The 17,726-nt window shown below is 34.6% G+C and overlaps 2 protein-coding genes across 4 annotated transcripts in view; both read right to left on the bottom strand.

The window, feature by feature from the left end:
- Positions 1-240: 240 nt before the first annotated feature.
- Positions 241-7,243, bottom strand: LOC113058792 (coagulation factor X-like). Of its 3 annotated transcripts, none has more exons than XM_026226999.1 (9): positions 7,106-7,243; positions 5,650-5,723; positions 5,372-5,529; positions 4,256-4,280; positions 4,066-4,179; positions 3,818-3,952; positions 2,685-2,968; positions 2,483-2,597; positions 241-990 (listed from the first exon to the last, which is right to left on the bottom strand). In XM_026226999.1, exons 2-9 carry the CDS (start codon positions 5,714-5,716, stop codon positions 395-397), a joined length of 1,494 nt encoding a protein of 497 aa, XP_026082784.1. In that variant the 5' UTR covers positions 5,717-5,723; positions 7,106-7,243; the 3' UTR covers positions 241-394. The 3 variants fall into 3 exon arrangements, with proteins under 3 accessions (XP_026082784.1, XP_026082785.1, XP_026082786.1); XM_026227000.1 differs by having other exon boundaries at positions 5,650-5,746; positions 7,106-7,182; XM_026227001.1 differs by lacking the exons at positions 5,650-5,723; positions 7,106-7,243 and having other exon boundaries at positions 2,685-2,963; positions 5,372-5,489.
- Positions 7,244-8,663: 1,420 nt separating this feature from the next.
- Positions 8,664-17,726, bottom strand: part of LOC113058791 (immunoglobulin superfamily member 11-like) — a 54,361-nt gene continuing 45,298 nt past the window's right edge. The window contains exons 3-7 of the mRNA XM_026226998.1: positions 13,779-13,986; positions 12,725-12,880; positions 11,772-11,894; positions 10,622-10,769; positions 8,664-9,801 (exon numbers count right to left, since the gene is read on the bottom strand). Of these exons, the coding sequence (XP_026082783.1) occupies positions 9,333-9,801; positions 10,622-10,769; positions 11,772-11,894; positions 12,725-12,880; positions 13,779-13,986 (1,104 nt within the window). The 3' untranslated portion in view covers positions 8,664-9,332. The remainder of the gene's footprint in view (positions 9,802-10,621; positions 10,770-11,771; positions 11,895-12,724; positions 12,881-13,778; positions 13,987-17,726) is intronic.

Here is a 17,726-nt window from a genome sequence, read left to right as displayed (position 1 = left end):
GATAGGTAAAAATTGTTAGCCTGAAGTCGATTTGGATAAAAGCGTCTGCTAAATGCATAAATTGAAGTCTCTGGGGTATAAAAATAGCAATAGCCAAAAATACATTGTATTGCAGATTTTTCTTTTATGCCAAAAATCATGTTCCATGAAGATATTTAGTAAATTTCCTACTGTAAATCAAATTTTTGATGAGTAATATGCATTGCTAAGAACTTCATTTGAACAACTTTAAAGATGATTTTATCATTTTTTTTGCTCTCTCAGATTCCAGATTTTCAAATAATTGTATCTCAGACAAATATAGTCCTCCTAAAAACCATACATCAATGGAAAGATGATTTCCTCAGCTTTCAGATGCTGTATAACTCTCTAGACCCTTCAGACCGGTGTTGGGTCACAGGTGTTTTTGAGCTTCAGTAGTGGACTGGCTCCGGCTGCGTCCCGATTCCTCTTTCATCATCTCTTCACGTATCCAGGGCAAGTAGTTCCCCAGTCGGGTGTAAACGCCGTATTTGCCCTCGGCGGCGCATCTCTCGCCCCAGCTCACCACGCCGGCCAGGAACCAGGTGCCCCTGTAGTTGACTACGAAGGGGCCGCCGCTGTCCCCTGTGCAGGCGTCCATCTCCTCCAGCAGGTATCCGGCGCAGAACATGTTGTCGGTGATGACGTGCTCGGTGGAGTTGATGCAGCTCATCTGATCGGCCACAGGAAGCACCACCTTCCTCAGGAAGCGGGAGGAGAGCCGCAGGAAGCCCGTGGAGCCCCATCCAGACACCAGGCCCTGCTCCCCGGGCTTCAGCAGCCGTGTGGCCAGGTTGGCATCGGGCAGACAGACAGGGACGGAGAAGGGCCCCAGAGTGACGGGATAGGACAGATAGAGCAGAGCGATGTCGCTGTCGAAGGTGTAGTCGTGGAAGTGTGGGTGGACGACGATCTTCTGCACCGTGATCTTCTGCTCGTCTTTGTCTAGACGCATCTTATCATAGTCTCCTGCGGGAACGTCAAACACACGTCTGGGATTAGTGCAACATTACAACCCTCCCCAAAACAATCTAATCTAATTTGATGATGCTTATATGTATAGTATATAATATACCGTATTTTCCGGACTATAAGTCACACTTCTTTTCATTGTTTGACTGGTCCTGCGACTTATAGTCAGGTGCGACTTATTTATCAAAATTAATTTGACATGATCCAAGAGAAATGAACCAAGAGAAAACATTACCATCTCCAGCCGCTAGAGGGCGCTGTATGCTGCTCAGTTCTCCTGTAGTCTACACTGAAGACATAGAGCGCCCTCTCGTGGCTGGAGACGGTAATGTTTTCTCTTGGTTCTAAATAAATGCAACTTATATATGTTTTTTTCCTCATCATGACGTATTTTTGGACTGATGCGACTCAGGTGCGACTTACAGTCCGAAAAATACGGTATATGGATTATTATCACTTCCTCAGACTAAAACATTTTTAATTTCACTGAAATACAAATAAAAATGAAATCTTTGTCAGTTGTTCGGATTACATATTCAATTCGCTTAGTTTAAGATGACATGCAAAAATAACTACAACTAAAAAAACTACTAACAACTAAAGCCCAATAAAAACTATTATAGGCACGAAACAGTACTATATACATATATATATAATCATAATAGACAAAAAAAAACTTGTTTACAGAAAACAGAAAATAACATCTATAAAAATTAAATGAAAAAAAAATATGAACAAACACTATAATAGTATTTCAATCATTACAAAACAACACACACTCATGCACACACACACACACACACACATAGAGATAGATAGAATGATAGATAGAACAATAGATAGATAGAACTGTATTAAAAAAAGATTTATTACTGTTATATTGCAGTGTGACCTTTTTCATTACAACCAAAGCATTTCCTAACAAATGTTTATAACTATAATGTGAACAAGAATCTCATTCTTATTACTGTAATGCATGAATAATCATCTTTAACAATGATTTTTTTACATCAGAATAAATTAAGCACAACAAATGCATGCTGTATAATGAATAAACTTTTTTTTTTTTTACAAAAATAAAACATATTTGTTGTATTAAGTATTACAGATATTGGTGTAGAAAATGTTTCTGCTGTATTTATTTATTTACTCATTCCTTCCTTTCACTTGCATACTTATATAATTATATATAAAATCATTATTCCTTTAGGAAAAATACGTGACAAAAATTAAATACTGAAATACAGCGGGAACATTAATATTTTAATTAACATTATTTATTAGGATTTAATGAATTAATCTAAAAAGTAAATGTATTATGTTACAGTATGATTTCTACTGCAAATTAATGTTCTTTTGAACTTAGAAAAAAAACTAAACTAATATATATATACACACACACACCCACACACACACTCATAATTCCTCATGAAAGTGATTTGTAATCCTTTATCACACACTCATATAGATGTGAATGGGTGCTACAGACCGATGGTCACATGATCTGGTGTTTGCTGGAGACAGTGAGCTGCCGTCACGACCCAGCGCTGACTGATCAGAGACCCCCCACAGAAGCCGTACTCATCCTTACGACGAAGAAGAACCTGCAGATGATGCGGTGCAGGTCATTTAACACAAGCTCTTCATTCAGAGCGATGACGGTCTCCTGAATGATCGCAGACGTCACTCACCTGCCACGGACTCCCGCCCTGACCCTGCAGCTGACCTCCGACGATGCGCGAGTCCTCGTTCACGCCGCTGATGTCACTTCCTGTGTCAGACAGCTCCTGTGATGCTGGATCGGTTTGGTTTGGCTTGTGAGTCGTGTTTACCAGTGAACTGTTTTTATGTAATGAGTGGGAGGAGTTTGTTGTGGTGTGGGTGTGGTTTGCATAATCAGCATCCGTGAGGCTAACATCATCCAGTGAGCGAGACATGATCCCACCAATCCACTGCTTCCCACACGGATACTGCACTAACACACACACACACAGATACTTCTCATCAGTGTGTTAGGTGTTTACTCTTATAAAAACAACCACAGGTCATTTATCATGTAGTTAAAAAATAAATAACCTAAAAAAAATATTAATTGACCAAAAAAAAAAAGATTATAATTATAAATAAGTTGTTAGCGTTAAATAAAAATAAACATTAAAGCATAGAATATATTATTTCATTATTTTAAATAAACTTTTAACAGATGAAATTAAATAATATAAAGAATTAATTAATTAAAAATGTAAACTTATTTCTCAGTATTTGAAGTACTAACATAAATAAAACTAAACCAAGTTACAATTAAAATCTAAAACTTAAAACTATATAGAATTTTTTTTTAATTATAAAATAAAATAAATGCATCTATTTTTCTATCTATAGTGTATAAATATATTTATATAGACATTTTTTTTTTTAAATGCTCGAGAAATGTTTAAAATACAATTTTGTATATGTATATATCACATACAGATATAAATCTTTATCATATTTGTTTTTAATGTTACAAAATATTGTAAAACACTGTAATGGGAACTATTTTTGAGAATAAAGACTACAATAAGACATTAGTGATGTAAATTTGTGATTAAAAAGATGTTATATAACTATAATAATAAAAAAGGAAGTCAGAGTGCTAATCATGTTAATGGTCCTAAAAAGGCTTTGTTTTATTTTTCTTAATGCCCAAATAATTAATTTCAAAGTGAAACAAGATTAAGATTCACCGTTTTTTTTTTTTTTAATTTTTTATAAATGCAATAAAATTCTACTATTCTGCTAGTTTCAGCACTTGTTTGAGTTGAGTAGAGGTGTGTGTTTGTACCTGATGGACTGCAGCTGCGTCCGTCTTCATCCAGCTGGTAACCGTCTGCGCAGCTGCACACAACACCAGCCGTCTGCTCCGACTGACTGCAGTAATGCAGACACCCTCCGTTCTTAAACTTACAGTCAAACACCTCTGAAGACACACAGACACACGGTCAACCTGCTGGCTGCTCGAGAGAAAGACTAAGCAGTCAACAGCTCAAAACTATGCAGTGTGTATTGTGCAGTAAACGCAGACGAATGAACCTGTTTGACAGTTCGTCCCGCTGTACTGCGGAGGACAGAGACACTCGCGAATGCCGCGGCTCTCGCTGCAGATTCCTCCATTCAGACACGGGTTAAATCTACACAGATTCAGATCTACACAGGAAGACAACTCCATCAGCTCCATCATAATCAGTTTATGCAGAAAATGGTGTATCGAGAAAAGTCTTACTCTGATATTTGTACCAGAACTCCATCTAAAAGAACACAAGGACATGAGAGTCAGACGACAATGATGTGATTGGATTCTTCAAAATAAAAGTTCCATTTAGAACTTAAGAGGTTTTTAAAAAGGTGTGATGTCATAGAAGAATCTTTAAGTCATACAAATATCTTTTTACTCTCTAATACTTTTTAAAGCATTGATTCTCATTTACTTTTTTAATTTTATGAAAACGTTTATTAAAATACATAAAAAAGTTAGCAAGTTTTTTTTTTTTGAGTATCATATGATCCATCAGACTTTTATGGCTCATAAAGTGTGATATAATAAGAATATGGAGGGAACTTTCTTTATTTTGAAACTCAAACTATGTAATTTTGTAAAAAAAAAAAAAAAAAAAAAAAAAGAATTCTGATGCTTGAAATGCATTTTAAAATTATATTAAAATCAGTCGTCACTACAGATATATCTACAATAATGTCTTAGTAAGATGAGATTTAAATGATCTGAACATATAATGCAATGAAATACATAAATAACAATAAGCATAAAAATCTTAAAATCAAGATATGATCTGAGCTGGATGTATGAGGAAATATTATTATTTTTTTTTTTTATGCCTGAAATATTTCAAAAGGGTTGCAATAGAAATAGAAATTGCTATTTTGTTAGTAAATACTACTACCAATGTGACCCTGGAGCACAAAGCAGCCCAGCATAAATTGCATGGGTGTATTTGTAGCAATGGCCAACAGTACACTGTATGGGTCAAAATTATTGATTTTTTTATATTAATAAAAAAATTCCATGAAGATATTTTGTAAATTTCCTACTGTAATTATATATTTATTATTAGTAATATGCATTGCTAAGGACATCATTTGGACAAGTTTAAAGGTGATTTCTCAAGAAACTATGATAAGACCCTTATGACTGGGTTTGTGGTCTAGGGTCACTAGTAATAAATCATAATGTAGAAGCACTGCTTTAAAAGAGCCTAGAAACTGAGATTCTGATCTGATGAACCGGATGAAACATCAAGATCATAATTAATCTCCAAAGAGCCATTATATGAGCACAAGAAGGCCATGCAGAGCAGAATAAGATGATGTGGTGTGACTGTACTGTTTTCTCTCTGCTCTGGAAGATCTCGGCCGCCTCCTCTAGAGAGCAGCGCTCCTCATAACACTCCCGCTCCAGATTCCCAGGCTTCATCTCCTCCAGGAAGACGTTTGCCCTTCGGTTCCTGAGCAGATGAACAGCATCACGCCTCTCCAGAAACACTGAACACAATAAACACGCTTGATCAGGGATAGACAGATAGAGAGACTGACAGACACACACACACACACACACACACACAGACAGAGACATACACACAGACAGACAGATAGATAGATCACCTGGTGACTGGAGCGCTGAGGTCAGATGAATTAAGAGAAGAATCATCCAGCTCATTGATTCAGACATCAAGAAACTGCAGATTTGGAGTAAATGAATCTGATAAACAAGACAAAACTGAAGGCCTGTTCACACCACAAACTATAACCATAATGATAGAGTTATAAAAATCGTGTTAAGTGGAGTCTACACACAACTATAAGAATGTTGTTGGAATAAACCTTTCCAAATTATGCCATCTAACCTGATAAAAGTCAGGTGGGAAAGTGGAGATATATTGATACTCGAAACCATGATCAGCGGATTTTTAAATGATTCCCAATATTTTTTCAGCATTTCTAAAATTTGTACATCCTTTGCATTTTTCAATGTCAAGACCATGCCTGTTGTAATTAGCATTTAATTTACGTTTGAAAAAGATTTGTTATAAATGACAGCATTAATTCAAGTTTCTTAAACCATGCAATCCATCCTGAGACATAACTCTCTTTAAATTAATTGTGTATCATTAAAGTATTTTGAGATTATTTGTACTCTTTTTTAAACATTTTATAATCATGAAAACTGGACATTTAATGCTCTTAGAATATTAAAAATAAACTTTCAAATAAGGTAATATTTTGGGTAAATATTTTTTGGGACTTTTGAGAAATTTTTAAAAAAATTTTTGTCACCTTTAAATCATGTTCACAAACAAAATGGACATTTATGTTCTTAGAATATAAAAAAATTAACATTTAAATAACGCTATATTTTGGGTAAAAATAAAATTAGTAGAAGGTTACTGAAAAAACATTAAAATAACATTCAAATCACACAAAAAAATGTAATTTGAACATTCTTATAATATTACAACTAATCGTTCAAATACTGTTACATTTTGGGTTAAAATAAAGTCAGCAGAAAAAATTGTAAGATTAATTTTTGTAACATTTAAATAATGTTATATCCTGTTCAGAAACATTTCAAAACAATGTTCCCCCAATGTTTTTACAACCTAAATTTGTTGCCAAGGTAAACATCTGTTAATGTGGTTACGCTCATATAGTTATTGCAATTTGCTGTGGTTGTTGTTCATGGTATGAACAGGCCTTAACGATAATAATGAACTTTAAATAGTACTAATTCCATGAGAATAAGTTCACAATAACCATAAAGATAACGACACAGAGGAATGATATTGTTAGAATATATTTATAATTCTCAGTGTGAACAGGTCTTAAATTTTATTCAACAGTAGTTAATATGTACAGCACAGCTTAATATTAATATAGTCAATAAAAAACACCCAAAATCAAATAGAAAGCATTCAAGCTCAGATCTTTGAATTGTTTTCTGTTCTTTTGAATAATCAATAGTATTTACATACTAATAAAACAATGTTTAGACTGAATGCACTGTAAGTCGCTTTGGATAAAAGCGTCTGCTAAATGTATAAATGTAATTGTATTTTCTCACCTTTTTGAGTCGTTTGACCCGATTTAGGTCAGTCCTGAGCAGGTTCACTTTTACTGTTTCAGTGTTTCTGAAGACAGGAGTCCTAAAAATCACTATTTGTACTGCACTACAGCATCGACCTTTAGACAGACAGTGTTTGCATACATATGAACACACAGAACCTGCACAAACTCTTAAATCAGTGTAAACACTCCACTGAACGAACAATAACGGTTTAAATCAAACCAGATTACTGTATAAAAACACAGATAAACATGTGTTTTGTCACTTTCATGAACTAAATGTAATTGTTTGTCAGCCTATACTGTGTTGGGGAAAGTAACTTTTAAAAGTAATGAAATACAATATTGTGTTACTCCTTAAAAAGTAACTGTGTTACTTTTTATTAAAATTATGCTTTTGTGTTACTTTTTTTCATCTGGGCTGATCTTGTTTATTTGTTTTTAATTAATAATTGTAATAATTTAATTATTTAATCTGCAAATCGGTTTTGAAAAAGACTGATAGCGATAACCATAAAAAAAGTTTAATATCGGTGCCGATAATCGGTCAGGGCTGAAGAGATAAACGTGTTTTGTCACTTTCATGAACTAAATGTAATTGTTTGTCAGCCTATACTGTGTTGGGGAAAGTAACTTTAAAAGTGATGCAATATAATATTGTGTTACTCCTTAAAAAGTAACTAAATGTGTTACTTTTGATCAAAATTATACTTTTGTGTTACTTTTTTTCATCTGGGCTGAGCTTGGATATTTGTTTTTAATTAATAATTGCAATAATTTATAAAATAATTTAATCTGCAAGTCGGATTTGAAAATGACTGATAGCGATAACCATAAAAAAAGTTTAATATCGGTGCCGATAATCGGTCAGGGCTAAAGAGATAAATTTGTTTTGTCACTTTCATGAACTAAATGTAATTGTTTGCCAACCTATAGTTGACTTACAGTTGACACATGAATTGTCACTTGCACTATCAAGTCAGTGTTGCATCGTCACTAAAGTTTGTAAATTTGATTTTTTCTTTTAAGTTCTTGCCAGTGTTTAAACCATTGAACGCTCGTGCACTTTCCTGGAGACCGTGCACACATGCACACTTGCAGCGCACACATAATAATCACAGAAACACATTACTTTGTTTGCAGTGCATATTTTTCTGTGCTCATGTTAACGGATTAAACCGTTCCCACTCAGTCCGTGCTGCTTCTGTACCACACATGGACTACATAGGCACTGCAAACGTGTGTGATGTGTGAACTTCACATACAGTGGACAAAATCAGGCTTGCACAGTGTAAGCAATTGTGCAACAATAACACAATTGTAAAAACAAAAATACAGTGCATAATCAAACATTTAGGTGAATATATATATTTTTTTAAATGTCAAAAAAATGGTCCCCTCCACCCCTCAACTATTTTTTCAGGCCCTGAATAAATGTCTAAAAATCTTGATTGGATCATCTCTATGAATAATTCTACATGATAAAATGAAGACTTTAAAAAGATGGGTATTGGTGATCGGATCGGCAGCACCCCTAATAAAAACACAAGTACAAATTGGGCAAAAGAATGTTTTAATTCACATTCTATTCTACAAGTAGTTACAATATTTACAGTATTTAAAAAAACAACCAAAAAAAGCAACAAATGAACAAAATAAACAGTGCATGTGTTAATATCTCAAACATTTCTCAGTCATGTAACAGAGAACAATAAATGCAGCTACCTGTTCGAAAGCAGCACCTGATTGAAGTGGATTTCCTGTAATACTCCATGATGAGACCTAGACTATGGATTAGACATCTGTAGTGTTTAAGAGGTAGACTACGGCTCTAGTCAGTAGTGTTGAATTAGGATTGTTAATGTAAGACTCTTCTTTCAAACGAAATCTGAAATCGAAGGCCACAGTCACTTCGCCGACAAATGCTCATCCGCTTCAAAACGCACACTTATTCCTCTTTGAGTGTTAAAAATCATTATTAAAAGCTGTGTTCGAATCAAACAAAGCATCATGCACATTCAGACCTTTTTGATGGGGGTCGAGAAATACGTGATTTTGAGGCTCTTTTATCTGCCTGCAGCAAAGCCAGTTTATCATCACGACTTAAAAAATGAATAAACTAACAATCAAACAGGGTATATGAAAAACAAGGGACTTTAAGGAAGTAGTTTTAGTTGGCATCAGCTGAACTCGGTTATAAAAGAGTTATGATTTCGTCCGTCACGTCAGACGAGGGAACCGGCTCTGCTCTGAGCCGGAACCATGACGGGAACGGCACCCATGCGCTCTAGCGTGGCTTGGCTCACGGCGTACGAGTGCGTGTGTTGTTGTCCGTGTGTCACGGCTGGCATCGAGGCGGCAGGTGGGCGGAGACTCAGGGAGCCGTTACTGCGAGCGATGACGGGCGGCGAGGGGGCGGAGCTTGTGGTGACCACCAGAGTCTTGGGCGGCGGCAGGGTGTGGCTCCCGTTGGTGTAGGGCACGTTTCCCGCCGCGTTAGAGCCAGCGCTGAAGGTCTGTCGCGTGTCGCCGTTGTAGCGCGTGTAGGAGCTGGTGTCGTAGCTGGGTTTGGGGTTGTGCCAGTAGCGGCTGTTGTAGGTGTTGGTGGACGTCAGCGTGTCGTTCTCCGAAGACGAGGCGTCCGCTTGGAACGCTTTAACCGATGAGGATCTCTTCGGAGGGAGATCGTCCTCCCTGTGTGAGGTGGGATGGGAAGATCTCAATTCAGCACTGATTTAGATATTTCAAAAAAAACTTTTAACTCTTTCCCGGGCCAGCATTTTTGAAAAAAGTTGGCAGCCGCCACCAATTTTTGACTTAAATTGGATGGCCTCCAGTATATTTTGCTGTATGAATATGCAATACACCAACATAAAGATCGAAGCCTCTACTTTTAAACAAAAAAATCTGGTTTATTCAAGCTAAAAGCATCTTTTTTATCAAAACTTGAATATATGTTGAATATGATTTCGGCGGGGAAGCGTTTTCCTGTATAAAATGAGAGAACTCGATAATGGCGGGGAAAGAGTTAAAATGAGGGTTGTGGGAAATTTCTGTGAATTACAACTATGCTGTAAAATATTTCTGTAAAGAAACGGAAATAATTTGTTTTTTTAAAGTTATATAAACATTAAGACTAGGGCTGTCAGTTTAACACGCAAATTTAATTTTGTCAATGAAAAACAATTCATAAATGCAGTTATATGCTCCCTAAAATGTAAGTTATTTACAAGTAGGAAATGTACAAAATATTTTAATGGAACATGATCTTTATTTAATATCCTAATGATTTTTGGCATTAAAGAAAAATAGATAATTTTGACCCATACATAGTTTTTTTGGTGGATCCAGGGTCACATATTATATTATGCTAGGTGACTGTGGAGGTGTTTTTATTTTTTTTTTTCAAACTCTTATTATTAAAAGTGCAAGAAATACTTGTTTTCATCATATTAAAATGATGTTTCATGTTTCAGTTGTTTCAAATGAACTTTATAGTGATATAAAGACACACCTGATCTCGTTGGGAATCTCCTCCTCCTCGTACTTGTTCTTGTTTCTCCAGTAGAAGAGCGTGACGAGCCCCAGTGAAGAGCAGATGAGGAGCGTCAGGATGGCAGTGATGATGATTCCTGCGATCAGACCGATGCTCTGAGACTGCGCTGTCACACATCAGAGACAGAGAGACGGCTGTGAGGTCACACACCAGACCGGACGTGTGATCTAACCTGATAACTGCTGTGTGGTCTCCCATCATCACTGTCTGTGCACAGATCTGAAGTATACACTCATATTTACAGCATGATGTGGAATGTCAGAATTTGGTAAAAAAAAAAAAAATCCAATGTTAAACTTTTAATAAACTGTTTTTAAATTGTAAGTTAATTAATATGTTAGTTAGCCATGTTTAATTTGATGACCGCTGTACGTGTATATTAAAACACAAATGATTATTATCAAATATAGACAGGAACTCAAAGGTCTTCACTACAGCCTTATAATAAAGGTTCAGTTTTTTAAAAGGAATATCACAGTTTTCCTCCATGTTTTGATTTGATCAATAAACCTGTTATTTAGCACATTGTTTGTTTGCCAAAAAAAATAGAAAGTTATTTTTACGATTACATTTTATGCCTTCATTTGATAACTATCATTTTTAATAAAAAATGTGTTTTATATCATAAAAGGACATTTATTTCTGTATTTTTGATCAAATAAATGCAGGCTTGATGAGCAGGAGAAACTTCTTTCAAAAACATTAAAAATAGTAATGTTTCCAAACTTATGGTCTGTACTGTAGATATGAAAATAAAATACAACTAAATTAAAATAAAATTTATAAAATTAATAAAAAATATTTATATATTAATAAAAATAGTAAATAAAAAAATAAAAAAATTATATTCCATAACAATTTACAAATGTATTATTTACAATTTATAATTATAGGGCAATGGTAAACATTTTAATAAAGTATGAAATTACAAAATTTGCATGAATTACATTGATTAAATATGCATTTTGATTATTTAAAATGCAATTAAACCTTTAAAACAGAATCCAGAAAAATGTAAATGTAAAACAAAAATCTGGAAACCTTAAAATGGAAAAATGGAATCAGGGAAAATAATAAAACCGAATTAGTGCAAATAAGTGTGACTCACGTGCCACGACCTGCAGGTTGAGGACGCAGGTGCTCTTCCCGATGGCGTTCGAAGCCGTGCACTGATACAGTCCAGATGTGCTGGAGCTGATGTTCCTCAGCGTGACCGAACCCTGCATCTGATCTGAGCAACACAAAACACTCAGTAAAACATCTGAGGGACACCAATATGAGAACAGGTTTCCTGATGTGGAAGCATTAACAGATGACACTGAGAATACTAAATAAATAATGTATTTAGATTGTGCTCCTGTTTACAAGATCTGAATATGTTCTTGTCTACTGTCTACTGTATAAGACTACTGTACTTTGTAGGACTGTGGATGAAATCACACTTGATAACAGTCTCCATATGGAAATAAATACATTTAAACAACTAATGATCTCGAATCCTGTTGTTCTAGAAGAGTACAGAGTGATTTTGCAGTAAACTGAATGGACTCTAGATGGCAGTACGATCGTAGTTTTGCATCAGGGCTGAATCTCTGTTACAGTTTGAGAAAGTAAAAATGTCTCTCACAGCCGTGAAAAACTTGATTGATTTATTAATCATAAAAATATAACAGCATCTTTAGAATAAGGCTACTGTCCACAGACATTCTCTGAAGATCATGTGACACTGAAAGACTGGAGGAATGATGCTGAAAATACAGATGTGCATCACAGGAATAAATTACACGCTAACACAGATTCACACAGAAAACAGTTATTTTAGATTGCAAAAATATTTCACAATTTTACTGTATTTTTAATCAAATAAATGACGCTTTGATAAGCAGAAGAGACTCTTTCACAAACATAAGCGTGATTCTGTAGCCGTGTTCTGAAGCGTGACGTTGTGAGAGAACGGGTCAGGTCCCCGCAGACACACACGGTGAACCGGGAAGGTCAAAGGTCACAGCAGGAGTCAAGAGCTGTGCATTTACCCGATTCCCACGGGCAGGGGTTTGGTACCTTGCATGGCATTGTGGGGCAGTTTGGGCACCGACTCCAGCTTCTCCCAGGAGTAGGTGGGTGTCGGGATGCCCTCGTCCGAACCACACAACAGCATCACATCACTGCCCACGTCCAGTGACCCCTGAACACGACAGGACGGGGTGGACGGAGGAACTGCAGGCGCAGAGAGAGAGAACAGATCAGCGTCTTACACCTGTGTGTAATGTGTCAATAAATAATACTGAAATAACACTAAAACGGAATAAAGAAATTAATTAAACCTAAATAGTAATTAATAGTTAACTGACAAGTTCTAATAACTAAAATAAAAACTGAAAATATAAAATAAAAGCAAAAAAAAAAAAAAAAACTACAATAGCAGAGAAATAAAAATAAAAAATAACTAAAAATTATTTAAAATGGGTTAAACCTAAATTAATATCTTCAACTAATAAAATGATAAATAAGTACCTAAAATGACCTAAAACTAAAGCAAAAATTAAAAAAATTTAATTAAGGCAAATTCAAAATATAAAAATACAAAATATAATAATAAAATTAAAAACAAATGAAACCTAAATAGTAATATTTAAAACAATAACAAATACAATAATAAGCACACTGCGAAATTCTAAAATAAATAAAAACAAATTAAAATGAAAACTAAAAATATAAAAGCTAATTCGAAATATAAATAATACTATAATCGTATAAAAGTAAGAATCCATATATAAATAAAATCTATAACAGTTTATAAATACTGTTCGAACGCAACTTATTTATGATCGGATTTTGTTTAAGAAAAAAGCATCCATCAAATTATAATAAAACAAGTCAAGAAAAGAGATTTTAATACTGTTGTTTATGTTGCTTTTTTGTTCATTCACCACACTGGAAACTGAAGGTCAAGCAAACCGCATTGCATTGTGGGATACAGTAAGACTGAAGAAGAATCATGCAGACAGAATACTATGCTCTATAATGAAATCCCTGGGGTATATTTGTAGCAATAGCCAAAAATACATTGTATGGGTCAAAATTATAATATAATATATATGTTCCCGTGCCTCACCCAGCACAGTGAGGCCGATGACGCCGATGTTGCGCCCCCCGCGGTCAGGAAGGTTGTTGACCAGACACTGGTACGTCCCTGTGTCCGACAGCTGTGTGTTATTGATGAAGATCGAGGCACTTGTGCTGGGCATGATGGAGACGAAGCCCACGCGGCCGTTCATGTGATTGGCTAAACTGAAGACCTGGCCGCTCTGATAGATGATCACCTGTCACACATCAATATACAGAAACCTCTTCATTTATGCAGGTTTTCAGGTAAAACAGGTAAATATGAATATTAAATGCAAGAAAGAGCACATATTTATTTACACAGCACAGACTGTTTCAAGAAGCTTGTGTTTAAGGTGTTAAATGCTCAAATTTTGGCTGTAAAGCTGCATTATATTATTAATATCAACATCTTTTAAGCCCTAAATGAGCAGCTGAAGCCAACCAATCACAAATCAGTATGCAAATGTCCCAATGACATCATCACTGCACGCCGAAGTAGTCTGAGTTTGAAAGCTGAATATTTGAATGCTAATCACACTTAATCTTTAATAAAAATGTTCATTTAAATATGCAAATTTATTAACTAGACGCAGAGTTAAACTATGAAACAAAGTTTTAATAAGGTATGTTTGATATGTCTGAATTAAACGTGGAAGACTGCGGAGCAGAAAAATACCAAGAGCTTTTAGATTTTATTTCAAGTAATGTTTTTTATTATTTTATTTAACATTAATAACCCTGGACAAAGCAAGTTGTGTTATATTTTTTTTATTATTTATATATATTATTTTAGAAAAACATGCACTGACCAAACAAGACCAGGAACGTAAATTTAAAAAAAAGAGTTCCTTTTGATGTTTGATATTAAAAAGCAAGTATTAAAAGATGTAAATAAGATGAAATAAGGATGTTTCATATTTTCCAAATGGTCAATTATTGAAAGCATTTAGTTATGCAGCATTCTGAGCAGAGCTGTAGTCAGTCTGAGCTACTTGAATATTCAACACACACACACACACACTGAGAGTATAAAGCATTTTAAATGACTTTGATCTTTGTTAGAAGTCTCTGTGATCTGCCACATTAAAAGACACCTGCTTCACAGTGTGTGTGTGTGTGTGTGTGTGTAATAGGGATCATGGGAGGGTTTCAGTGGCCTTGGAGAGGCTCAATAATCACACACACACACACACACACACACACACACACACACACACACACACACACACACACACACACACACACACACACACACACACACACACACACACACACACACACACACACACAGTGTTTTGAGCAGCAGTACAAGAAGAATTTGTGTCACTCTAATGCATGTTATTAGCCGCCTAATTCATCATAACCACTCAATAGTGCACATTATGGATGAGCTCTTATTAGTGATGTTTTCATCACTAGTGCTGAGCAAAGATGACAGTGACCAATCACAAATCAATATGCAAATGTAACAGTGACATCATCACCGTCAACTGAAGTAGTTTGAATTTGCAAGTGAATATTTTAATGCAAATAATAGGAAGATAATCAACTTTTTTCACACAATTCAGAATTCTTCTTTTCCTCAAAATTTTTTGTTTAGGCTTAAAAAAAATTGCGAGATATAAATTCAGAATTGCAGTAAAAAGGTCTTAACTAAAAGTGCAATTAAAACTGAAACTTAAAAAAATATATATTACTTTAAATAAAATAAACAATAAATTAAATAATACAATCAAAAATAAAATATCAAAAATCTTAGACTTATTTTATTTCATTTTAAAACTGAAATAAAAATGAATAACTATAAAGATATAATTAAAAAAATAAAAATAAAATACACAGAAAAATGACTAAAACTGTACATGAAATTAAAACGAAGACAACAAATATAAAAATAAAATAATTCAAAAATATTAATAAAAGATTTCAAAGTGTCTCAATGAAACTAAAATAAGACTGAAGAGTGAAATCCACTCAGATTTCCTTCCACTTGTTTCCAGTGAGATGAAAGGAGGTCATCATCTGTGTACAGATGGTCATCAGCGGCCACATCATGAGCTGCCAATCATTAAGCCCCTCCCCCTTACGACTCTCCATATGACTGCAGTGTCTTCCCTGATTCAGTCACTTCATAACATGTTTGCCACACGTATGCAGAGAAACATAAACATAAATATGACAGAATAAAATATAAATATGCAGAATAAAATATGCTAAATAGTTTACTTGGAATAAATGCACTAGCTGAACCTGCAAATGAACAAATGCTCAGAAGCAGTTCAGACGGGTTGATAGCATGTGTCTTTATGATAAGCTCAACATATGCTAAAGACACGGAGGCATAAATCCCTCACTTATATGAAGCGCTGAGCATGCTGGGATACAGCCGACATACGAGTGAAACTAGAAAATAACTGTTAAAGATCCACATATGCACTGAACTTGCATTCATATTGTTGTCATATGACTTTGATTGTGGGAATAAATATTAATTAAAATTTTAATCCAATTTTGCATTGGAAGCCAGATCAAAAGATTAGTCGAAAATGAACCGTTAAAACACATTTTCACTCTTCACAATGGAATGGATGGGGAGATGTTGAGTGCAGTGCATTGTGGGATACAGTACTGGAGTGTTATATACTGCAAAAGGCAATAATTATTAGTATGCATTACTCATAAAGCCATTATAAAAAACATTTGCAGTAACTGAAATAAAGCTCAATTCAAATTAAATATAAATATATTACAAAAAAAACTTAAACTTGAAGTACTTAAACATCAAAATAAATAAAAATGAGAAATATTTCCTTGGCAATTAACTGAAATAAATATGTTTAAGCACTAAAAATGCCATAAAAAAATAATTGATAATATAAAAAATAACTTTTTTTTAATTTAATATTATTTATATGAAAAGAGTTATATTAACAACATAACAAAATTGCTAAAACTTAAAAAAAAATAATAATAAAAGTGATTTCAAAATATGATTGAATATTATAATGGTGCATAAGTGCATACACGGTTTAGCATCTAATAATGCTGATTAGATAATAGTGTTAACTGATTAAGTGCACTAAAAATTAAATCTGAAATAAAAATAAAACATACAAATATTACTCAAATTTAAACCAATGAAGTAGACTAGAAATAAAATCAGAAAAGCTGAATAAAAACAATTCACATTACAAAAAAAAAAATGTTTACAAATAATACTAAAATAACACAGTTTGGTACCAAATAGTAAAAAATACTACACAATAATGTTTTTTAAATTTGTCAGTGTTTGTATATTTATGGTGTGTGTGTGTGTGTGTGTGTGTGTGTGTGTGTGTGTGTAACGAGCAGCTGCTGTGTTCTGGCCTGTGTAGCTCTAGGTTAATTAGTGCAGAAGATTTGTTTGTTTTGCGTGTTATATTGAAACACTTGGAGGCAGGTGTGTGTGTGTGTGTGTGTGTGTAAGTGTTTAGGTTACCTCTACAGAGTTACAGGTAAGAGTGTGTGTGTTTGTGTGAGAGAGAGATTATGTGTGTTCCAGTTATATTCACAGTAAGAGTGTGTGTGTGTGAGTGTGTAAGAGAGTGTGAGTGTGTGTGTGAGTGAGTGTGTGTGAGTGTGTGTGAGTGTGTGGGGGGCGGGGGGGGTGGTGGCAGCAGGTGAATGAGAAAGGTGCTCTGCGGGTCATTTATGAAAATAAACTACATGCCGCTTGATTATATTTTAATTTACTAAGCATAAACAATAATCATTAGAACAGCCTGCAAAAATAACTACGTCTGTTTTCTGGTGCCGTGACCCGGATTTGCAGTTTCTCTTGATCTTATTTGTTTATTTGCAATTTCTGTATATATATAGTCCAGCAGTTAAGATGGGAATGTTTGTGGAGGGCTGCTGGTCTTTCTGTTGTGTGTTTACGAGGCACTGAACTGCATCCATGCACAAAGTCAGATGA

This window comes from Carassius auratus, chromosome 40 (assembly GCF_003368295.1).
Source record: "Carassius auratus strain Wakin chromosome 40, ASM336829v1, whole genome shotgun sequence".
NCBI classification, from domain to species: Eukaryota; Metazoa; Chordata; class Actinopteri; order Cypriniformes; family Cyprinidae; genus Carassius; species Carassius auratus.
The sequence above is the reverse complement of the archived record's forward strand: the minus strand, read 5'-3'. Positions and strand labels throughout refer to the sequence as shown.